The sequence below is a fragment of the Protopterus annectens genome, chromosome 9.part0 (genome assembly GCF_019279795.1).
Source record: "Protopterus annectens isolate FY-2018-M chromosome 9.part0, PAN1.0, whole genome shotgun sequence".
NCBI classification, from domain to species: domain Eukaryota; kingdom Metazoa; phylum Chordata; order Ceratodontiformes; family Protopteridae; genus Protopterus; species Protopterus annectens.
In genome coordinates, this window is record NC_056743.1 from 26460367 (window position 1) to 26486078 (window position 25712).

Below are 25712 nucleotides of genomic sequence, written 5' to 3' on the forward strand. Positions count from 1 at the left end.
TATATATATATATACACACACACATATATATAGGTTTACTTTGGAATAGTGAAATACTGAAATGTCGAATTTCAGCATCTTGAGACCAAAATGTCGAAACTGCAGTTGTGCGAAACTGCAGAATATCGAACCCGGAATTGTCGAACCGGTAGCACTGATGGCAAGTTAGTAAGTGTCATTTTTTTAAAGGGTTTTAGGGAGGGTTTGTGTGTATGTGAGTGCGTTGGGGAGTTTCAGGTGTGGGTTAGGGTAGGTACGCAAGAGTGTGAGTGTCTAAGCGTTGAGAGTGCTGATGTTTGTATGTATTTGACCTGTGTTTGTGCAAGGGGGGTGTAGAATGTGTGATGGTGGGTTTACTGTCTTTCGCTGTTCAGTGCGACCTTGGAGTTAGTATATATACATAGCGGGGATGTAGAAATCAGCACACTGCTGTGCTTATGACTTCCCTTGTTAGAAATCAGCACACTGCTGTACCTATCACTTCCATCTTAGAAACCAGCACACTGCTGTACCTATCACTTCCCTTGTTAGAAACCAGCACACTGCTGTACCTATGACTTCCATCTTAGAAATCAGCACACTATTGTACCTATCACTTCCCTTGTTAGAAACCAGCACACTGCTGTACCTATCACTTCCATCTTAGAAACCAGCACACTGCTGTATCGATCACTGCCTTTGTTAGAGACCAGCACACAGCTTTACCTATCACTTCCATCTTAGAAACCAGCACACAGCTGTACCTATGACTTCCATCTTAGAAATCAGCACACTATTGTACCTATCACTTCCCTTGTTAGAAACCAGCACACTGCTGTAGCTATCACTTCCATCTTAGAAACCAGCACACTGCTGTATCGATCACTGCCTTTGTTAGAGACCAGCACACAGCTTTACCTATCACTTCCATCTTAGAAACCAGCACACAGCTGTACCTATGACTTCCATCTTAGAAATCAGCACACTATTGTACCTATCACTTCCCTTGTTAGAAACCAGCACACTGCTGTAGCTATCACTTCCATCTTAGAAACCAGCACACTGCTGTATCGATCACTGCCTTTGTTAGAGACCAGCACACAGCTTTACCTATCACTTCCATCTTAGAAACCAGCACACAGCTGTACCTATGACTTCCATCTTAGAAATCAGCACACTATTGTACCTATCACTTCCCTTGTTAGAAACCAGCACACTGCTGTAGCTATCACTTCCATCTTAGAAACCAGCACACTGCTGTATCGATCACTGCCTTTGTTAGAGACCAGCACACAGCTTTACCTATCACTTCCCTCTTAGAAGTCAGCACATATCCATGCTTATGATTTCCCTCTTAGAGATCAGCACACTGCTGCATCTACATTGCTCTTCTTACCTGCTGGCTGACGCTGTGGGTGAAGTGTATGAATATCCATTGGGAAATGCAGTTTGTTGCGGATTATCTCTTGGTTCTTGCCCGTGAATTTGTTTGCACTGTTTATGCTCTTTGTGTGCCAGTCAGTCCAGTACAAACTGTCTTCAAACACTGTGATGGCAAAAGGGTGAGGCAAACCTAGGAGTTAAGCATCACAGATCATCAGTACATCACGTGTTCAATGAATTTTAGCTTTAGAACAGATAACTGCTAACAAGTGTGCACGTGTACATGTCCTAATCCTGGTCCCAGTACTGCACAGGGCATTACTACCAGCTCAACTGCTTGGTTCTCTAACCCTCATAGACTGACACTTACATTATTTTATTTAACATGTATTTGCCTGGATAGTCCGACTGGACAACAAGTGCCCATTGTCAGCGGAGTCCTAGGGAGAAAAACTCCGTAAGTTTACAGACAGAAGAAAAATTTACAAGAGAGACATTACAGACTAGTAGCATACAGACTGTAGACTTTACAGCCATTAGTATACATAAAGAGGATATCCCCCTTTTGGTACAAAATATACAATGAGAGTAGATAAGAACTTGTTAGAGCATTGCAAGATATTTCACAACTGAATAAGAGTATATAAATGTTTTAAGTTTCCATATATATATATATATATATATATATATATATATATATATATATATATATATATATATATATATATATATATACATATATTCAAGCAAATATACATATAAGAGCATACACCCCCCCACACACACACACACACACACACATGTACATACACTCGTATATAGGTTATTGCTCACACATGGATAGGGAAAGTTAGATGGTGGTGTTTGTGTTTTACTAATACTATGTATTACATAGTGCTCTGCCCAGAGTCTGGAATCTGAGACGGTGTTTACCATTTTTTTAATTTGTTTATCCTTTGCTGACCAAGTTACTCCCACTAGGCTGGTGGCCTCTTTCCAGGAAAGACCCAAGGTGGTATTTATACTACTAGGAGAAATTTGGCCAGGGCATCAGGGAACTTCCCTTAGTCTTTTCTGTTTGGAGGTGTGAGATCTTTTACATCCACCTGAGTTACCACCAAAGTCAAAGTCACAGTAAACTTTATTTAAACCAATGCAAGCAGGTGGGACCTCAGTTTAACAACTCATCCAAAGGACAACACACTCAGGACTGCAGCAACCTCCTCTCTTATGCTGCACTGCAGAGTCCACAATCCATCTACCAGGTGTGTGTGTGAGAGAGCTTTTGGATGAGGCATTAAACTGAGGTCCAATTTATTTTAGTTTGTGGTCATGCAGGTGGATGTAAAAGACTAGGGGATTTTTATTTACGACAACAAGCAAGAACATCACATAATCAACAAGGGTAAAAAATATGTACACAGTAAAAAGTACTACAATAAAAAAACATGTCCAGTAATTCAACAGTATAATTTTGGGAAACATAAGCATGTATTCCCCCACCACTTCTTCCTCAACCACTTCCTTCACTCTCCCAACATCAACAATTTTAAGAAATCATTCTTCACATCTCACTACCCAAATATGTCAACATACCCCAACAAAAATCTATCAATCAAACATACATAATAGGCAAAGACCTATAGTATTAGGTTCATAGGTTCATAGATAGGTACTAGGCTATCGGCCCTAGGGCCTATATAAGCCTAACCAAAAAGGTACCCTGGCTTTCGCCACCCAAGAAAATTATTTTCCTGTGCCCCTGTCGAGCAGAGCCACAGAGGTGATCCCCAGGGTGAATTTCCTATTTCCCATCCAATCATCAAGATTTTTCTTTAAGAGTGCTAATGAGGAGCTTTGTTTGATATAGATAGGTAGTTTGTTCCAGAGTATGGGAAGTCACTGGGACAGGAATCTATCCCGCCACCATGTTCTGTTTATTGTGGTGACAAGGTTTAGGTCTCTAGAGCATGTAGTTCAGAGGGATTGGGATTTCTTTAAGTGGAGCATGTCCAACAGCTCTGGGTTTGACATAGCTTTGTATGTTAGACAGAGATTGCCTCTAAGTAGGCGATATGCGACGGAGTAAAGCTGGAATGTTTTGAGACTGTCTGCGTAGGGCTCTGTTTGAGGCCGGTAATCCTCTTTGTGAGATATTTCTGCGACCTTTCCAGTTGTTGTAGATGTCTTGTGAGGTACACACCAAAAGGGGTGTTGTACTCTATAATGGGTTTAATGAGTGACGAGTAGAGGGGAACAATGACCTCTTTTTTCCTGGATGAGAAACCTTTTGTGATGAGGTATGCCACGTAGAAGGATTTCCTGACTACTGTGGTGATGTGATTATCAAAGGAGAGACTACTGTCCAGCTGTGTCCCAAGGTCTCATCACACTTTCGGTGTTAAGTAGACTACCACTTATGTGGCAGCTCGTGTACAGAGTTTTTGCCAAAGGGGATGACAATGCACTTTTTGGCACTGAGCTTGAGGCCATAGCTTTGACATCAGGTATCTGTCTCAGCGAGGCCTTTTTGTAGGATGCCCACATCGTTAGGAGCTTCAATTATGGCTCCAAGTTTGCAGTCATCTGCAAATTTCATTAGCCAAAGACCTTCTGTGTTAGCCTGTACTTCAGAAAAGTAGATACCAAACAGGAGAGGAGCCAGGACTGAACCCTGTGGTACTCCACTTGTCACTGGTCTGAAGTTGGATTTGTAGTCTGCTACTTTCACCGTGTGGGTTCTGTTAGTGAGCCAGTTGGCAACCCATCTTGTGACATAGGGATTTATACCTAGTTTAGTGAGTTTATCTACAATTTCAGAGTGGGGGATGGTGTCAAAAGCCTTGGCAAGATCTAGATAGGCTGTGTGAACCACCTTGCCCTCGTCTACAGCTTTGGTGACTGCTTCAAAGAAGTCAATCGGGTTTAGGAGACATGATATGCCTTTTACAAACCCGAACTGGGTGGGATCCAGAGTTTGGAGATTACCAATGTCTTTGTTTATAAGTTCCATGATGATACGTTCCATGGCCTTGCAGACCAGGCTCGTTAGACTAATGGGGCAGTAGTTCCCGGGGTCCGTGGTGGCTCTCCCTTTGTGGAGTAGGATAACCATCACTGTGTGCCATTCAGTGGGCACAAAGCCTGAGGTGAGGCTATGACTGAACATGGTGCTTAGGTGGGGTGCCAGTTCATTCTGTAGTTCATGTAGAATGCAGCCTGGGATATTGTCAGGTCCCATGGATGCTGTGGTCTTGGGTTTGGAGAGTGTGGTTTTTATCTGTGCAGCCGTGATTACAGGAACGTTGCATTCTTCCGGTACAGAGATGGGCCCTTTAGGGGGTGTGGGTGGGTAAAGTTAACACTGAACCTATCTGCCAGGATGTTGGCAATATCAGTTGGTTCTGTATATTTAGTGCCATTGTGCTGTAACTCAGAGCAGATCTGGCCATTGTGCTGTAACTCAGAGCAGATCTGAGTGTTGCCACTGAGATGCTTGACATAGCTATAGAATGCTTTATGATTGTCTTTAGAATCAGTGGTGATTTTGTTTTCTTAACTAGCTTTGGATGATTTTTTGAGGAATCTCAGCCTCTTACTGAGGCTGCCTAGGGAGTTCTTCCAGTCATGGGATTTTACTCTTTTTTCCAACAGTTTCTTTCTTTTGTTTTATAGTTTGTTTATAGCAGGGGACCACCAGATTGGCTTCCTTTTTTGGAGGATAGCATCTTGGTTCTCTTAGAGATAGCACGATCCATGCACTCGTGTAAGTGCTTATAAAGTGCATTTGTGTAGGATTCAGCAGTCATACCTCTATTGTCCATCTGCATGTGTGTTGTGAAGTTTGCCACTTCTGTCTTAAGATGCGTGAAGTTGGCTTTGGAGAAATTTTTTATGGTGGTTTCCCTAATGGGGGTGGGGGCGGGATGTGGATGTCTAGGCTGATCAGCTTGTAGTCGGATCTGACCGAGGAACTGATCTCTGGTGTGGAACACCGGTCGCCCATGTTGGTAATGACCAGGTCTAGGATATTGCTGCCCCTGGGGCAATATCCATACAGTATTGTATCTAATGTGATAGGAAAAAGAAATTCAACGTTATAAGAACATAAAAGCATTTGCCAAAATAACTGAATTCTGGAACAGTCAAAGCATGCAAAAAGGTTTCTTCAACATTACAAATATGACACCAAGGTTGAGCTCTAACCCTGTACTTCACGTCACCTTAAACCGGTAATTTGCTTAAGAGTCTTTATAAAAAGTCTTAAATTTCCTTAATATTTTTGAACCTATGTTTTCCATGGTTAATACTTTATAAATTATGAGGGGAAATATTTTCCCATGACCTACCAATCAAGAATCCATCACATATGCACATACATTATACATATGACCCAGACCAAGGCACACACACAGACCCAGACTCACACACACACACACAGACCCAGACTCACACACACACACACACAGACCCAGACTCACACACACACACAGACCCAGACACACACACACACAGACACACACACACACACACACACACACACACACACACACACACACACACACACACACACAGACTCACACACACACACACACAGACTTTTTTCTGGAGTTAAAATGTAAAGAATCCGTAAATTTCCAACTAAGTATTATATAAGTGCATTATTTTAAGATGTCATTAGGCACAGTCTCTTACATTTACCTATAAACACATTCTCTCAAGTAATATCATATTTTTTCATAATTTACTAAGCAAATCCACTCCGTCATGTTGCTGCCTAAGAAGTATCCAGTACAAATGCACAGAGGTTAAACAGACAATAGAATATTAGACCTAGCCCACCATCCTTTTTGTTAAACGGTAACATTTCTCTTAATAGTGTTTAACTGATTTCCCCAAGACAACAAAAATATGTCTAAAAGTATATTCTCTTTCTTTTTTGGAAATAAAAAAAACTTGTCCTATATAACCTAATTTTCCCAGTATAATCATATTTATAACAAATACAATATTACGAGTTAAATACAAGATTAAAATCCTCGGCATAAGAAAAACACTATTAGTAGAGTAGGGCATGACTCTATTTGACACAGATTCCTTACAAGATACAGAACATTCCTCTATAACAGCATTCATCAAAAGTTAAACAACAGGCCATTCAATGGCAACTCATGTTTGACACCTCAACAAATTTTAATTCTATTACCAAGGTGACCATTTACTATTATCCCAGGAATCTTCATAAATACTGTGTAGAACATGCAATAATTTAGTACTAGTGCTGCAAGATTTTAGTATAGCCCATAAACTTTTATGTGAATTATCAAAAGCTTTCTGGATTTCATATGACAAAAGCAAGCCTTTCTTGGCATGAGTAGTACTATCAATGATTTCCTGTCACACTGCTAACATTTCCATGCTCAGTCTCCTCTTCACTCCAAAAAGACCAGTTTGAAATTAATATAAAAAATATGACTTGTATAACTTGCAGTATTTTTTTTATAATCTGAATTTGATAACGTAATGGGCCTGCAATTTTGAACATTTTATTTGTGGCCTTTCTTTTTAATTTTTAAATATAAATCTCATAACAGTATTACAGACTCACTAATTATATCTGTATCTAACTATTCATCTAATACTTTGAGAAAAATAAGTTTCTCTCTTTCGAACATATTTTTATAGAACTCATAGGTAATGCCATCTACACCTGGAAATGGATCAGCAGAAAGATCCAGCAAAACAAAGTCTAATTTTGACAAAGATATGTGACCATCTAACATGTTAATATTTTCTGCAAAAAATGTGTGGGATATTCCATTGTGCTTTAACAGTGTCACAGGGGGAAAACAAGATTTGAACATGTGTTTACTTATTTATTTACTACATTTTGACATTTGTTAACCATGTTAGTTCGACTGAGCTAGAGTCTAATTTCAGCAAAGGCCCAGGGAGAAAAGCTCCATACAGAGACATTAACAAAACAGTCACAACATTAGGCACAGAGTGCTTCGAATACAAGGCAGAGTCAAATATAAGGGAGACTGAAGTTGCCAATAAAATCTCAACTGTAGTACAGAAATATACAGATCATTAGGTAATTTTACAAGGAGACATACTGTGTTTATCATAGGTACATATATGTCATAAGGTAGGTACTTTCCTGAAGCTACATGAAAGCGTAATCTTATGGCATGGTAGAAAGTGGGAGAAATCAGGTGACTGGGGAGTAGCAAATATAAAATATATTGAATAGAATTACAGCCAGTTATAGTTGACTGACAGGAGGGAAAGGACATGATCAAGATTATTTTCCAGTACAGGCTTCAACTACAATATGTAATGATTTTCTTACGTTCTTTATGGATAAGGTTGCTAATTTAAGAATGGCCGTGCCTGTAGTTCCTTTACAGGGTCCTTTGATCCCTGTTTCTGAGAAATTATGTGCTTTTCACCCAAAAGTATTGTCAGATTTGGTTAAAATGATAAATGAGGCTAAGCCTAGTGGTTCTCCTGATGATGTTTTACCTTCGTTTGTTTGTAAGGATGTGTCTTTAACAGTGGCCCCAGTTATACTGACAATAATCAACACTAGTTTAGTTTCTGGTGTTGTGCCCAATGATTTTAAAAGAGTGGTTATACATCCACTATTGAAGAAATCGGGGCTTGATGCATCCGTGTTAGCTAATTATAGGCCAATTTCTAAGTTGCCTTTTTTGAGTAAGGTGATGGAGAGATGTGTTTATGGCCAATTGTTGGATTTCCTAGATAAAAATAATTTCTTAGAAAATTTTCAATCTGGTTTTAAACCATTACATAGTACTGAGACAGCCTTGTTGAAAGTTATGAATGATATTTTTCTTGCAAATGATGGAGGAAAATCTGTATTATTAGTGTTGTTGGATTTGACAGCTGCTTTTGATACAGTTGATCATGAGGTGCTGTTGCACCGTCTTGAGCATTATGTGGGAATTACTGGTTTGGCGTTAAATTGGTTTAGGTCTTACCTTTCTGATAGAATGGTGTGTGTTCAGATGGGTGGTTTTTCATCTGATTTTTCCCATCTTCCTTGGGGAGTTCCACAGGGTTCAATTTTAGGGCCTTTGTTGTTTTGTATTTATATTTTGCCTCTGGGAGATATTCTACGGAAATATGGTATTGACTTTCATTTGTATGCTGATGATTGTCAACTTTATTTACCCTTGGATGAGGCTGGTGGTCGATCAGTATCAAAGGTTCTGGATTGTTTATGTGAGCTTAAGACATGGATGGTGGAAAACTTTCTAAGTCTTAATGAAGGGAAGACAGAAGTAGTGCTTTTTGGTCCAAGTCGTTATACTGATTCCTCCATGGTAGACTGTGGTGAATTGACTCCTTATTTGAAGGATTTTGTTGTCAATTTGGGAGTAAAAATGGACAAAGATCTGTGTTTTAGGGGTCATATAAATGGGGTTGTGGCATCTTCTTTTTACCAGTTAAGACGTTTGGCTAAGGTAAAACCATTTTTGTCTAGGTGTGATCTTGAAACTGTGGTGCATGCATTTATAACTTCACGTCTAGACTATTGTAACTCCATTTTATTTGGAGTGAGTCATGGTGCCTTATCTCGTCTACAGCTTGTTCAAAATGCTGCTGGGAGATTTTTGGAAGGCAAACGTAAGTTTGATCATGCTATGCCCATATTGGCAGCTTTACATTGGTTACCTGTTTTTTACTGGATTCGTTTTAAAGTTTTGTTATTGGTGTTTAAAGCTTTAAATGGTTTGACCCCAACTTATTTATCAGAGATGTTGCATCCTTATGTTCCTGCTCGGGCACTTCGTTCAGAAGATTTGTCTTTGCTTGTGGTCCCGATGTCACGATCGATTAAAGATGAGGGGAGACGGAGCTTTTTCTGTCACAGCTCCAAAACTTTGGAATGAGCTTCCACTTTACATTCGGCAGTCTTCTTCAGTGGCAGTTTTTAAATCAAAGCTTAAGACTTATTTTTATGATTTGGCTTTTAGTAGTGTAGGATGATTGATTATGTTTGAATGTTATTTTTTTGCATTTTTGTAAAGCACTTTGGTGGCATTTTATGTCTGTAAGGTGCTATATAAATAAAATGTGACTTGACTTTGACTTTACTTGATGACGACAAATTTACTTGAGATACGCAAACAAGTGCAGAGGTGGTATCAAGACAATGGGCAGGTGGATTAAAAGACAGATAGTCTAGAAGAGTAATACAGAAGGAATTATGTTGGGCGTTGGCAGGAACAAATCCAAGAGTTCAGGAGGGTATCTTTTAAAGCTTTTTAAAAGAGGCTGGTATTGATTATAGTTCTGATGTTCAATAAGTTTGTTGCAGGCTAGAGCAATTGAGTAGCTGTGAAGAAGTTGGCCAATAGTTCTTTTGGGCTTATACATTTCCAAGAGCAGTTGGTCTGAGCTTCAGAGAGAGAGCTTGGGAGTACAGAAGGAGAGGAAGGATGAGATGACTGGGCAGGAAGTAGGTTTGCTGAGGAAGGAGTGAGTAAGAAGCAGTTAAATTAGTATGAGTTGTTGGGGGAATATTAGCCAATGTAGGCATTTGAGAGAAATGCAGTGATGAGAGTTGTTGGTTTATTTGCAGCAAATCTGGCAACTTTGTTAGAAGCGAGTTTCAGCTTGGACATTAGTGAGGACTGCAAGTTGGTTAAGATTGGAGAGGCATACAGAAGATTGGTAAGAAGGTAAGCATGGGCTAAGGAGTCTTTGGAGAGGAATATTTTGCTACCATATAGCAAGCCCATTTTTATTGCAATTTTGGACATGAAGATCAAATTTTAATTGGCCTATGATAGCAACTAGGAGATTTGTGTGCATTTCTATGTTAATTGCCATGTTATCAAGTGATGTGATAGTAAAAGTAGATTTGTGATGTGAAAGAGATTTGGGAGGAATAGGAGAAGTTTTTTTTTGTTTTGGGGATGAATATGAGTTAGTTGTCCTTAACCATCTTTCGGCAGATTTGAATGCATTTGTGTTAGAGTGTGAAGGTAAGAGATATTGTCAGAAGTGGAGATGAATGTAGAATCATCAGCTGACTGACTGAGAGAGAAGTACGAGCAGGAAGTGTTAAGACAGTTAGGGAAGATGTTAAACAGTTGGGGTCAGAGGATGGATCCCTGTGGTACACCCATTTGGACAGGGAAGAAGGGCGAGGAGGAGGTGATCCACTTGACGGACTGTAGCCTGTTGGTGTACAAATAGGGTTGGGCAGATTAAGGTCAGACAGCTTGGTCAGGGGCTTGTTGTGAGAGACAGTGTCAAAGGCTTTAGAGAGATCCAGGAAGAGACAGGAGACTAGTTTATTGTTGTCTCTGGCTTCAGAGACAGCATATGTGAAAGAAATTACAGCCGTAGCTGAGCTGTGGTTAGGGCGGGATGCTTTGCTGGGTAGCAGTTAGTAAATTTTCCCAGAGAAGATAATACAGAAACTGATTATGTATGCATTTTTCAAGAAGTTTTGATAGAGGAGATAGAATGGGTATGGGCCTGTAGTTATAGAGACCAATGGAGTGGCCTTGTGGATAGCTATAATGTAGCATTTCTTCCAGATATCGGGGACTGTAGATTCTTAGGATCATAGGAGATTACTAGGCTAATGGCCCTGGGGCTCTTGCAAGCCTAGCTAAGAGTTTATCCCCAGAAAAGAAACCTCAGTCAGCACCTGTAGCCCCTGTCAATGAGCAACACAGGTGGAACCCCTGTGAAACATTTGAGGTTTCCCATCCACTCATCAAAGTTGTACTTGAAGAGGGTCAGCGATGTACTTGGTTTGATGTGTACGGGAGTCTATTCCAGAGATGGGACAGCCTCTGGAAGACAAACCTGTCTCTCCATCAGATTTTGTTAATGTCACATATTAGCTTTAAGTCTTTCAATCGGGTAATGTGTGAGGAGTCAGACTTATGGATATGGAGCAGGGTCTCAGGTTGCCTTGTAGGTGAGACACAGATCACCTCTGAGCAATCAGTACGATACCAAGTAGAGTGACAGTGATTTGAGCCTGTCCACATAGGACATGTGTTGGAGGACATGGATTCTCTTTGTGAGGTATTTCTATGGCCTTTCCAGTTTGTGCAGGTGTTTGGAGATGTACCAAATGGGGTGTTATATTCAATTACTACCCTAATGAGGGAGGAGTACAGAGAGGTAATAACCTCCTATTTTCTGGATGCAAACCCTTTACTTATGAGATGAACCAAGTAAAAGGCTTTTCTGACCAGTGCTGCTACAAGATGGTCAAATGCGAGATTGTTGTCAACCTGTGTAACCAGGTCTCTCACCACAGGTTGTGTGCTTGGGGGGGTTCCGCTGATGTGGTAATCAGTAGAGTCCATGTTTTTGCTAAATGGTATGATAACATATTTTTTGCATTTAACTTAAGGCCATGACTTTGGCACCAGTCATATGTTGCTGTGAGACTCTCTGTAGTATGTTAACATCATTTGGGGAGTCAATGACAACACCCAACTTAGAAATGGCTGCAGACCTGGTCAGCCACAGGCCTTTTGTCTTTGCCTGGACCTCTAAGAAGTAGATACCAAACAACAGGGGTCCAGGACAGATCCCTGAGGAACACCACTAGTGACTGGTCTGCTGTCGGAGGTGGTGGCACCTATTTTAACCTTGTGGGTAGTATTGGTGAGCCAGTTGGCTACCCACCTAATGAGACAGGGATTTACGCCAAGTTGTGTTAGCTTTTCAATGATGACTGAGTGGGGGACTGTGTCAAAGGCTTTGGCTAAGTCAAGGTAAGCAATATGTACTGACTTTCCCTCATCCAGTGCCTTGGTGACAGTCTAAAAAACGTCAACCAGGTTCAACAGGCACAATCTGCCCTTGACAAATCCAAACTGGGTGGGGTCAAGTGCTTGGAGATCACCTATGTCCTTGTTTATGAGGTCCACATTAATACACTCCATGGCCATACACATCAGACTTGTCAAGCTAATGGGGTGACAGTTTCCAGGGTCAGTAGTGGCACCACCTTTGTGCAAAGGGATGACAATGGCAGCTCTCCACTCTGCTGGAATGAATCCTGCACTTTGGCTATGGTTGAACAGGGTGCTCAATGGCGAGGCTAGTTCTTGTTGGAGATGTTGCAGAATACAGCCTGGGATACTATCAGGTCCCATGGAAGCTGTGTTCTTTGCCTTGAATAGGGTTTTTAACACTTAATCTATGGAGATGTGAGGTGTGGGGCAAGTATTGGGGATGTCAAATGGGCCTTTGGGGGGGGGGGCAGAGTTTGCAATGAACCTATCTGCTAGCAGGTTGACTAAGTCAACAGGGTCAGTGTAAATGGTACTGTTAAGAGCTAATTTGGAACAAACCTGGGCTTTGTCATGGAGGTTTCTGACGTAATTGAAAAAGGCTTTGCGGTTAGCCTTTGTTTCAGAGGCTAGTTTCGATTCATAACTGGCTTTGGGGTTTTCACTAGTGATCAAATTTGCTTGTCGAGTGTAAGGACGGAGTTTTTCCAATTGTGAATTTGTGCCTTTTTACCCTTGGACAACAGTTTCTTTCTTTTGTTGTAAAGTCTGTTGATAGAGGATGTCTACCAGATAAGTTTGTGTTTCCTTGAGGAGCAGGTTTGAGTTCTGTTGGGTATGGCCGAGTCCATGCAGTTGTACAGGTGCTTGTATACTGCACTGGCATACTGTTCAGCATAGTTGTCTGCATCCTCTGAAGGGGGCTGGTGGTGTGAAGTTACTAATACCCTCCCTTAGAAGGTTGCAGTCAGTTTTTGAGACGTTTCTTAGCCTAGTTATTGCTGGGTGGAATTGAACAGCACAGACACTTTGAATGAGACAGACCGATGGTCTGATCACACCAGGGAAGAACTTACTATAGGCGTGGTGCAGCAGTCACCCATGCTGGTGAGAACCAAGTCTACAATACTATTTCCCCTTGAGGGGGAAGAGATAAGTTGGTCTAGTGTGTTACAACTGATAAAGTCAGGAATCTTTGGGTGAGTGCATTAGAGCAGGAATAGTTCACCCACTTTATCGTGGGGTAGTTAACGTCACCAAGGATCAGCGTGTTAGGGGGTACCTTGATGGAGTCAAGTAGGTCCAGCTAGGAGATCTGGGTGTCCTGAGTCATGGAGGGGGGGTCTATATTTGGCTATAACTTGGATGGGTGTCTTGCCAATTGTCAACTGCACCTGGAGAAATTCTAGTGCATCATGCTGGCAAATCAGTCTGATGGTATATTTGTCTAATGAAAATAACAACTACACTACCCTTAGTCTTCCAGACCACATTTTGGGGTCGGAATGTGTAGAATGGTGTACAGCCTGGTAAGGCAGGGGTGCTCTCCACAGCCTTGAACCAAGTTTTCATGACTGTACAGATGTCGGCATCTTCCAGTGCGATGAGAGCCTCCAGTGAGTGCATTTTCAGGTTAAGGCTCCTAGCGTTAAGCAGCATGACCTTCAATTTGCTTTTTGACAGCTCTTTTATGTTGGAAGATCTGTGTCTGGGACATTGCCTAAATCTTGGATAAATGTGTTGATCAGAATAGAGATTTGGTAGGTTATCAAGCTAGTGGCAAGCTATAGGAAGAGGGGTAGAAAGATTATCAGCAGAGGGGGAGCAATGCTTTAGTTTGCTAAGTAGGGATTTTAAATAAGATGTGGGGACTGGGTTGAGTGAGAAGGAGGTTTTGTGGGTTGATAATAGGGGTGGAATTGAGAAATTGGGAGGTGTGATTACTCTGGGTTAGTCTGCTGATGTAATTGAAGTAGGAGTTAAGAATGGTGGCAGTTATGAATGGAGAGTTTTTAGGACATGGGTTAGGTATACTGAGGCTACCTGGGTAGAGAATCTTGTTAATTGCATTCCAGAATTGCTGTGGTAGTTTGCTTGTGGCTTTAGGCAGAAGTTTTGCTTATCATTATTGACATGTTTTTGGCAAGGTTCTGGAGTTTTTATAGGTTTGGAGGTGGGTATGGGATTTGGTTATTAGCCAGTTTTTCCAAACGTTATCTCTTGTGCATTAGAGAATGAGTGGACTGTGAAAGCCAGGCAGCAAAGAGAGACTTTACTCTTATTTCCCTAAGGGGAGTAAGGGAGTTGAGAATGTCTAGAAAAATTAGGCTAAAGTTGTGTATGGCATCATCAAAGGGTAAGTTAAAAAGAAAGGACCAGTTTTTACTGGAAAGTCTATCATTAAATACATAGGGGTTAAAGCTAGAGATACAGAGTGAGGGACCCAAGAGAGAACATGTTCAAGGATGGGGATGTTGTTACCTGGAGGGATGTATATGACAGCAATTGTGAGCTTTTTAGGATTGTTCAGTTTGCAATTTACTGTTGGAAGTTCTGCAAGGTGAAAGATGGGGCGTGAGATAGACAAAAGGAACATGTTAAGTTGATTACAGTACGGTATAGCAACACCACCTCTTTTTTTAAGGACCAAGTGGAAGATATTGTATCCAGGCAGTAGAAATTCATTACCTGAAATGTGGGGTTTGGGCCAGGTTTCAGAGAGAGTTGTTATGTCAGGAGTATGATGGGTTATCCACAAATGGCATTCACTGACTGTTGAGAATACTATGGATGTTAATTGAGAGCATAGTTAAGCACTCAGAGGTGGAAGAGGGATGAGGGGGAGAGGGGGTGAAGAGAGAAGGGGGTGAGAAGTTGGTAAGAAGAGATGGACTGGATTTGGGGTGAATATCACCTGAAAGTAATAAATTCTGGGTGAATACAATTAGTGAAGCAATGCTGGAGCAGTAGGTGTGGTATTTAGGTTTAGATTTGAGGGTGTGTGTGAGGTGTAGGACTAATTTGATCTCGTGTAGGAGTATGTTTGAGAGGTTGAATAAAGAGGACTCTATTAGTAAAGTTTGGGGCGTTTCCATATCTTTTAATGAGTGTGTAAGAGTAGGAAGCAAGTTTCTGGGTGATAAATTAACATGTTATGAAATCAGGAGAGACAGAAGAAGAGGAGTAGTAATAAAGATGAGATGCATGTTAAGGGAGGGAGAGGAGGTAGTTGAGAGAAAAGTTGGACACAAAGGTGGGTTGATAAGTGAAGGATGAGTTAGGTAGAGGGGATAGGGTAGTAGATGAAATTTGTACAAAGAGTGCTGGGGTGAAGAAGGGCTAAGAAAATTAAGAGTGTAGTGGAAGTACTTTAGTGGGTTTGGGAGGAACAGGTCTGGAAGTGTGGTTAAGTACAGAGTTTCAGTTTTAAAGGTTGAGCTATTAGTAGGGGATGTGGCGAGGTTGGAGGAAGGGAGTGATGATTGAAGGGTGTGAACAGGAGGTGGGCTGAAAGGGGAGTGGACAAAAGGGATAAAGTATAAATGTAGAGCAAGTGGGGGTGGGTGGGAATAAAGGGTTGGGGAGTGGAGTGAGCTCGAGAGAAGCAAGGGCGGAGTGGGAAGAAACCTGGCCAGAAAGACATCATCTGAAAGACCCAATCAGGAATAGCACATCAGTGCTAAGCACAGAACTATGAAGCACTGTAAGTTCAAGTTGTAAGTGTGTCTGCTTTACTTACAATTGCATATAAAAGTACAGACACCACATGCTGTGTGTAGCAGGCAGGCACACAGTCTTAAATCAAATATGAGGTTTATTAACTACTACTGGGAGTGAAGTCAGTTAGATAACTTCAGTTGGCTGCCATAGTGGAAGTTATGGTAATTAGAAGGATACTTTGAGGGAGGGAGGGAGGCTAAGGTGAAAAGTGGGTGTGGGGAGGAACCCTGGAATAAACGTCCTAGCTTAATGTGCAATAAGCACAACACAGTTCATGCATCACTTATCAGATAAAAATTGCAGGGCAAGGGACGTACTTTGTAGATAAGAATTTCTTTTCTGAGCACATTGGTCGCTGTCTGAAAGTTCAGAGATGAGGGTTTTAGCAAAGCAAAAGACCTGATGTTAGGGTGACTGCTGTAGACTAGAAAGAAATATTGCCAGAACACAATGAAGGTAAAAAGGAGAGAAACAAGAGTAAGTTGGGAGGGAAATTAGAGAGACTTAATATGCTTCAGTAAGGAACTACCTTAAATAAGTTATAATTCATTATCTCAAATCACATGTCATGGCAACTTTTCAACGAACCTGATTAATAATTAGTAAAGTGTAAAAAAATATTTACTGACTTACATTACAGAGACAAACTGTTGCACAGCAATATAAACAAATTTAACAGTGGGTTGGGTTAGGATTAGCACGTACAATGCACAAACAGTTCTGGAATGAGTACGCACTGTCTACACACCTTACAACATTGCTCATGATTGCTGTAGCAACCTGAATGTATCACATTTGAACTTCAGGGCAAAAGTTAGCAGTTGGAGAATGTGCTTTGCATTACACAAATAGTGAAATTTGAGCAATTAGATCAATAGTTCAGCCAGCTATAAACTTTAAAAAGGTAATTCACGAATAGTAGGTTATGAAAACACCGTCGCTATTCAACTTGAATCTAGTAGCAGGGAACAGGAAGGTGTATAATTCCCATGCTCGTTCAACTACTTTACTGCTTGCACTTTTACAACAAACAGTTATCTGACCTGCAGCAGTAAAACAGTAAATTCAACTTTTATGTAAACAGTATTACTTAAACACAATGAATTTGCTTATAGTAATTAATCAGGACCCTATCGCAAGTAAATGTTTAATTTACAACAGATCATTACTTATGTGGCAAGGGAGGGGTTGGGGATACTGCAGCTTCTTAAGGTAATTTATAAATGGCGCCGGAGGGGAACAGATACTTATAAATTCTAATGGAAACTGAAGGGAGGAGCCAGGGTGAAACTGCAAGCCTACCTTTGGTGCAGAGAGAGACAGAAGCAAATAAGATATCCGCCACGGAATCCAGACACAAAACGGAAGTTGTTTCAAAATGTAAAAATCTTTTATTCCAAACGAAAACATTCGTTTGGAATAAAAGATTTTTACATTTTGAAACAACTTCCGTTTTGTGTCTGGATTCCGTGGCGGATATCTTATTTGCTTCTTGGTCTGTGGTTCTACATTTGGTTTTGCCATTTTTGCAGAGAGACTCAAAGTAATAATACATTAGAGAGAGAAATCTGGCCAGAAAGACTGCGTCTGCAAGAACCAATCAGGAACAGCAGGTCTGTGCTAAACACAGAACTATGAAGCACTGCAAGTTCATGCTGTTAAGTTTGTCTGTTCTACTTACAATTACATACAAAAGTACAGACAGCACATGCTATGTGTAGCAGGCAGTCTTTTAAATCAAATATGGGGTTAATCAACTACTGCTGGAAGGGAAGTCAGACAACTTCAGTTTGCTGCCATAATGGAAGTTAGCGTAATTAGAAGGATGCTTTGAGGGAGGGAGGGGGCTAAGGTGAAAAATTAAAGTGGGGGGGGGGCCCTGGAATAAATGTCCTAGCTTAGTGTGCACACCACTTAACAATAAACACAACAGAGTTCAATTATCATTTATCAGATAAAAATTGCAGGGCAAAGGACGTACTTTCCAGATAAGAATTTACTTTCCAAGCAGACTGGTCGCTGTTTGAAGGTTCAAAGGTGAGGTTTTTAGCGAAGCAAAAGAACCAATGTTCGGGGGGACTGCTGCAGAATACAAGGAAATGCTGCCTGAACAGAGTGCCGAGCACAACGCACAAGGGATGATTTGTGGATACTGCAGCTCTGTAGGGTAATTTAAACTATTATCTACATTATTTCAGATTAGGTGGTGGCCATAACACAGTATTAAAGCACTCTAGTATTAATTTGGAATCTTTTTTAACATCTTATTAAAAAAGGGAGATGCTTCTTATTTAGCACCTCAAATAACATACTGTTGCTTTGCTAAAAGAATATGTATTCTAGCAACTAGAAGTGTTTCTAAAACTCTTTCACATTCTAGGCAGACTACAGACTGCAAAAAAAAATTGTCACTTCTTCCAAGCAGAGAAATACATATTTATTTTTTACTGAGAAGTTGTTTTTCTACAGACCAAAAGACAATTTCATGTTTTGCATTATAAAGGTCCCACCACTGTGACTAGTTTTCAGTGAAGTCAAAGTGACTGCTTGCTCTCATATCAGATGTAACTTATATTTCCATTCCACTCTTCTTTCTACCTACCCACTTAACTTTTTATTACCTTAATCAGCTGTTAAACTAAATACACTGCTAACAAGCTCAAAAAAATAGTTTCATATGATAACTTATATTTACATGAATAAGAACAGAAGACATCAAAGAAAAAAATCTGTTTAAGAAAAATAACCAGGCTCAGTGGATAATCTACCTCTATGATAAGTTGACTCTATGTAAGGTCCCAAGTCTAATATTTCATACAGTAATGTTACAACTGCACTTTTGTCGGCTCACATATGGCAGTTTCAGTTTCTTACAACAATAATGGGATAAACAACACTTAAAAAATGTTGCAAAATGTGACATAAATCTACTCTAGATTTTTTACTAATGGGCATAAACCATGGGTCTAAAATCCCCAACCAGGATTAGACATTGTAAACAAGAATTTGTCCTGGAATAGCAATTAATATATCTATCACCATGAATTCTAAAGACGACCACAAAACCTTCTACAGCTATGTCAAGTATCTCAATGGCAATACTCATATCTGCTCTGAACTACAGCACAATGGCACTACATTTACTGAACCAACTGATATTGCCAACATCCTGGCAGACAGGTTCAGTGTTAACGTCACCCCCCCCCCCTTACCCACCAAAGGGCCCATTCCCCATACCAGATGATTTCAAAGCCCCAGAAATCACAGCTGCACAGGTAAAGCCCGCACTCTCCAAAGGCAAGAACACAGCATCCATGGGACCAGACAACATCCCAGAATGCGTTCTGCAGGGACTACAGAATGAACTGGTACCCCACCTAAGTACCATGTTCAACCATAGCCTCACATCAGGCTTTGTGCCTATGGAATGGCAAACAGAAACAATTATCCCTCTCCACAAAGGGGGTGCCACCACAGACCCCGGGAACTACCATCCCATTAGCCTACCGAGCCTGGTCTGCAAGGCCATGGAACGCATCATCCTAGAGCTTATAAACAAAGACATAGGTAACCTCCAAACTTCGGACCCCATTCAGTTTGGGATTGTAAAGGGTAGATCATGCCTCCTAAACCTGACTGACTTCTTTGAAGCAGTCACCAGAGCTGAAGATGAGGGTAAGGTGGTGCACACTGCCTATCTTGACTTCACCAAGGCTTTTGACATCATCCCCCACTCTGACATTACTCACTGCTAGAAACTCACTGGACTAGGCATAAATCCCTATGTCACAAGATGGGTGGCCAACTGGCTCAATGACAGAACCCACACAGTGAAAGTAGACGACTCCAAATCCGACTTCAGACCAGTGACAAGTGGAGTACCACAGGGTTCGGTCCTGGGTCCACTCCTGTTCATTATTGACTTCTCTGAAGTGCAGGCTAATACAGGTGGTCTCTGGCTAATGAAATTCACAGACGACTGCAAACTAGGAGCCATAATCGATTCACCTAAGGATGTGGGCATTCTACAAACAGGCCTCACTGAGACTGATGCTTGGTGTCTAACTCATGTCCTAAAGCTCAATGCCAAAAAGTGCATTGTCATCCCCTTTTGGAAAAACACTGTACCCATGAGCTACCACATAGGTGGTAGCCTAATAAACACTGAAAGTGTGATAAGAGACCTTGGGACACAAGTGGATAGTAGTATCTCCTTTGATAATCACATCGCCAAAGTAGTCAGGAAATCCTTCTATGTGGCACACCTCATCACAAAGGGGTTCTCCTCCAGAAAAAAAGAGGTCATCGTTCCTCTCTACTCATCCCGTATTAGACCCATCATAGAGTACAACTCCCCATTTGGCATGTACCTCGCAAGACATCTGCAGCAGCTGGAAAGGCCACAGAAATACCTCACTATGAGGATTACCTGCCTCAAACAAATGCCATATGCTGACCTTCTCAAAAAACTCCAGCTCTACTCCATCACATCGCCTACTCCGAGGCGACTTCTGCCTAATGTACAAAGCCATGTCTGACCCAGACCTAATGGGCATGCTACACTTAAAGAAATCCCAATCTCTCCGAGCCACATGCTCCAGGGACCTAAACCTTGTCACCACAATAAACAGAACATGGTGGAGGGATAGATTCCTGTCCCAGACGCTTCCCTTGTTCTGGAATAGGCTGCTCATTCATGTCAAGCAAAGCTCCTCATTAGCACTCTAAGAGAAATCTTGACAATTGGATGGGAAATAGGAAATTCACCCCGGGGATCACTGCTGTGGCTCTGCTTGACAGGGGCACAGGAAACTAATTTTCTTGGATGGCAAAAGCCAAGGAACTTCACTTGGCTAGGCTTGTATAGGCTCCTAGGGCCAATAGCCTAGTACTTACCTGTGAACCTATGAACCTATAACAGAGAAATACTCGATTTGAACAAAAAAACTATACCAGAGCATAAATGTATTCCAAAACTTAAAACAGGTTTATGCCCCAAAATGACCTCTGTCTTTTTTTTTTTTTTTTTTTTTTTTTTTTTTAAATCGGTAGGTAATCTTGTATCAGGTAAACAGATAAAATCATCCCCTGCCAGTATACAAAAATGTAAAATCCGTAATCTGCAATGTTCATTAATCAAGCTATTCACATTCATCCTGTTAACAAGACCATCCTTTTCCTTTCTTAACAGAATGTTTTTTAGCCCCTTGACTCAGCTTCCTTTTATGTACCCTCATACCATTAGTGGCACTATTTTCATCAATTCCCACATTTCCAAAGCTTTGAATATCACTGCCATCACCCCCTCCCCTTCTTCTATGGACTCTACTGTTGTTTGTATAAAGTATGTTCAGAATCACTACCAAGCACCTCTTTGATATCCAATACTTGAAAAATATCAGAAGAGGAAAATTTCCTTGTTCAACCTTGATTTGCAGTGCTATAACCTTTTCATCAGCAGACTCAGCCCATGAAACATTGTTTTTATATTTAGTATCCTGCATAAAGTACAGTTGTGTACCTACCATAAATGTAGATGTTTGAGTGTATTCACTGCTGCAGTCATTACACTTGGGTTATCCGCCGGCAGGCAACCCGCAGTCGGCCCGAGTTCCAAAGTCTTGGTCCGGCGTCAGTTGCTGTCGCCTCTTCCCTGACGTCAGTGCTCCAGGGGTATAAAAGATGCAACCGACGCCATTTTCTTCAATTTTTCTTGCCCCAGATGTCAGGTGCCCCCAGATAGGAAGGCTGGAAAGATAGAATTATGCCAAAAAGCATGCATGTACTGATATAAACATTTCCTTCATCTACAAGCAAATACATCACATAGGTTGTATAGAGTTGAGAAGTACAGAGAAGTCCCAGCAATGAAAAGGGGGATGGTAGGTGGGTAACCGGGACTGCAACAGTGAATACACTCGAACATCTACATTTATGGTAGGTACACAACTGTACTATGTTCATCATGTTTCACTGTTGCAGTCATTACACTTGGGTAGAAACCCAAAGCTGAGGTTGGGCGACTGGGTCTAAATTGGATTTGGAGAGGCTACCAGGCCCTGCAGGACTGCAGTGGCAAAGCCTGCTCTGGATTTAGAGTAGAGAGGCAAGTGGTAGTGCTTGGTGAAAGTGTGCACTGTGCTCCAGGTTGCAGCTTCTAAAATGTCTTTGGTTGGTACTCCTCTGAGAAAGGCTGTTGAAGAGGATGCTGCTCTGGTAGCATGTGGCCTAATGACCTTAGGCACTGATTTGCCATGTTGTGCATAACAGAAGCAGATGCAGTGTCCTATCCATTTTGAAACTGTCTGTTTTGTGATAGGCTTTCCTTGTGATCCTGCAGCATAGGCTACAAACAGTTGCTCAGTCTTTCTGAAAACTTTTGTTTTGTCCAAGTAGAATCATAGCTGTTTGTGTATATCCAAAGCGTGCAGAAGTCTCTCCCCTTTATTCCGGGGATTTGGGTAGAAAGTTGGTAAATGAATGGTTTGGTTCAGGGCCACATTGGAAACTACTTTTGGCATGAATGTTGGGTTTGTCCTGGTGAAAAATGATGAAAGGTTCCACAGCCATTAATGCCTGTATCTCTGATACTCTACTTGCTGAAGTTATTGCTAGGAGCAGAGCAGTTTTCCATGATAAGAATTTTATTTCAGCTGTGCTGGCTGGTTCAAAAGGAGGCAGTGTGAGTTTTTCTAAAACAAAATTGAGATCCCAAGTTGGTACTGGTGCTCTCCTTGGGGGTCTTATGTTTTTTGCCCCTCTGAGGTACTGTCTTAGTAGAGGATGTGAAAAAATAGGAGGTTCCGTATTGTAATGAGCTGAAATGGCAGAGGCATGGATTTTAATTGATGAGAAAGATAGGTCTTTGTCCAGCATCTCAGTTAGGTACTGTAAAATCTGAGGTATATTTGGAACAAGTGATTCGAGCCCTTGTGCCTGGTTCCAAGCACAGAATCTCTTCCATTTTTCTGCATAAGATTTCCTAGTGCTGGGCCTCCTGGCTTCTAAAATGACATCCATAACAGCTTTAGAGAGAGGTGCAGTCTGAGTGGCTACATTATCTGCCATGCTGCCAAATTTACGGTTCTGAGTTGAATGTGCAGAATCTGATTGTTTTGTTGAGTCAGAAGATGAGGAATTTGAGGTAAAGGCCAAGCTGGGTCCTGAGACAAGCTCTTTAGGATTGGGTACTAGTGCTGGAGTGGCCAGTCTGGGGCAATCAGGATCATTTTTGGCTTTTCTTGTCTGACCTTTAGGAACACCTTGGTAAGAAAAGGCATTGGAGGGAAGGCATAGACTGTCAGGGCTTTCCAGCTGAATGATAGAGCATCCACTTTCCATGCTTGAGAGTGATAAGCTCTTGTGCAGAATTTCTGTAGTTGGCAGTTGTGAGGGGAGGCAAAAAGATCTATGCCTGGGCGTCCCCATTTCCTTGTTATCATGTTGAACACTTGTGGATTTAGTTTCCATTCGTGAGGGTCCATGAGATTTCTGCTTAGTTCGTCTGCCAGTGTATTTTTTGTTCCTGGCAGGAATTGTGCCTGCAGATGTACCTGGTAGGTTAGTGCTGTGTTCCACAAGGTCATGGCTTGCCTGCATAGGGGGTAGGAATGTGTGCCCCCTTGCTTATGTACCACATTATTGTGGTATTGTCAGTCTTTATTAGTAGTTGTCCTGGATGTAGTAGGTCCTTGAAAGCTGTCAGGGCATTCTGGCATTCTGTACAGCTAGCATCTCTTTCTGATTGATGTGAAGATGCATTTGTTCCTTGGGCCACATGCCCTGAATACATTTTCCTGCCATATGTGTCCCCCAGGCATAATCCGATGCATCCGTTGTTATTGTCTGCCTGGCTGTGGGGGTAAGGTGAAAGGCTGTCCCTTGTTGTGGTGACAGGCCTAGGACCACCATCGAAACTCCTGTTATAGGCAGGGAATTAACGTTATAATTGTCTCCAGGCTGTGACAATGTTGAGTCCAAACACTTTTTAGATACCATTGTAGCTTCCTCATATGCAGTTTTGCATATGGAATTAGTAGAATGCAGGACGCCATGAAGCCCAGGGCCTGCAGAATTTTTCTTGCAGGGAGCTGGGACTTTGTTGCCATCAGTTGAAAGTATTGAGTCAGTTGCCTTTGTTTGTCTGGCGTGAGATAAGCCATCTGGGAAGTTGTATTTAAGCTTGCACCCAGGAATATCATATCTCTTGAGAGGGCACTAGTTTTGATTTATTTTTGTTTACTGTGTACCCTAGGCAAATTAGTAATATTTTTACAAACGCCAGATGCTTTAGTAGAATGTCCTTGCTTTCTGCTTGAATAAGGCAGTCGTCCAAGTAGGGATATATTTGAATTCCTTTTTGTCTGTAAAATGCAATTACTGGTGCCAGGCATTTTGTGAAGACCCTGGGCGCAGTAGATAAGCCAAAGGGCAGTGCAGATAATTGGTAATGCATTAATCCTGCTATGAATCTGAGGTATCTTCTGCACGTTTGTCTGATTGAGACATGCAGGTATGCCTCCTTGAGGTCCAAAGTAACTAGCCAAGCCTTCTTGCCAAGCATGGGTAGAAGCTGCTGTAGTGTTAACATTTTGAATTTTGGAACATCCAGGAAAGTATTTAGGATTGACAGGTCCAGTATTGGTCCTCCAGGCTTTGTCCTTTCTGGGTACTAAGAAAAGTCTTGAGTAAAATCCTTGCCCCTGTTCTTGCTGTGGTACTCTTTGAATAGCTCCCATGTCCATGAGAGCAGCAATTTGTTTTTGCGCCTCTGCCCATTGGTTTTGTGGCAGGTCCGGCATACCACTTGATTTTGGAAGCATGTGAAAGTGGAACCTGTAACCCTGAGAAACAATATTCAGTACCCATTTGTCCTGGGTGATTATGTGCCAATTTTTTGAGAAAAGTGCTAGCTTTCCCCCTAGGGGTGCTGTCAAAAGGTAAGTGCTTGGCATCTGTAGAGGGAAGTCATTGGGACTGTTTCCTATAAGGTTGTGATTTGTCTTCCCCTCCTTTGGGGATTGAAGCACCCCATTGTTTAGGTCTGTAGGAGCCTTGGGGTTGAGATCTGCCTCTTGGGCATCTGTATCTGCATCTTTGTGGCCTGTTTGACATCGGAAAGGACCAATTTTTTGAAGGCCAGTTTCTGCTAAATCTAGGTGGTTGAACCTGTAAAAAATCCTTTACTGTCTGCATTGATTTTGCTTTATCCTCCATTTTCTTTAACACCTCTTCTGCCTTAACACCAAACAAAGTATCATGCTGTAGTGGAGCATCCAATAATTTTACTTTAACATGGTCAGGTAAACTTTGTTCTTTCAACCAAGCATGCCTTCGAATAACAGAGCCTCTAACTGCGGCTCTGCAAGAAGCCTCTAATAAATCAAAACCACATTGTAAAGTTTGCTTTCCCACTTGTTCAGCTGAATGCAATAAATCCTGCATTTCCTTACTGTCAGGACTTTCTGAGATAGAAACCATTTTCTGCTTTAACAATGACATGAGGTACTGTTGATATTTAAGCATGTGAAACTGGCAATTTAAAGCCCTTACAGCTAAAGTAGCAGAAGTGTAAACTTTTTTCCCCCATCTGTCCAGAGCTCTGGAATCCCTATCCGAGGGAACAGGATTTTTAGCAGTGAAAGCCTTAACCCGTTTAGGGCCCTGAGAAATTGTTTTTGGATCTGCAGCAGGGTTTTTGTAAAGAAATTTATGAGAGTCAGGGACCCTGTAGTACCTGTCCAGCTTGACTGGTGCAGGGGGTAAAGAATCAGGAGTCAGACTGGATTCAGATAAAACATCAACAACAATACCAAGCACAGGGAGAAT

The 25712-nt window shown here is 41.5% G+C and overlaps 1 protein-coding gene across 3 annotated transcripts in view; it reads right to left on the minus strand.

Annotated features, from left to right (window-relative positions):
• LRP4 (LDL receptor related protein 4) overlaps positions 1 to 25712 on the minus strand; it is a 2374694-nt gene that overhangs the window by 587911 nt on the left and 1761071 nt on the right. For all 3 annotated transcript variants that reach the window (XM_044082533.1, XM_044082532.1, XM_044082534.1), the window contains exon 15: positions 1376 to 1552. In XM_044082533.1, coding sequence (XP_043938468.1) covers positions 1376 to 1552 — 177 coding nt within the window. The remainder of the gene's footprint in view (positions 1 to 1375; positions 1553 to 25712) is intronic.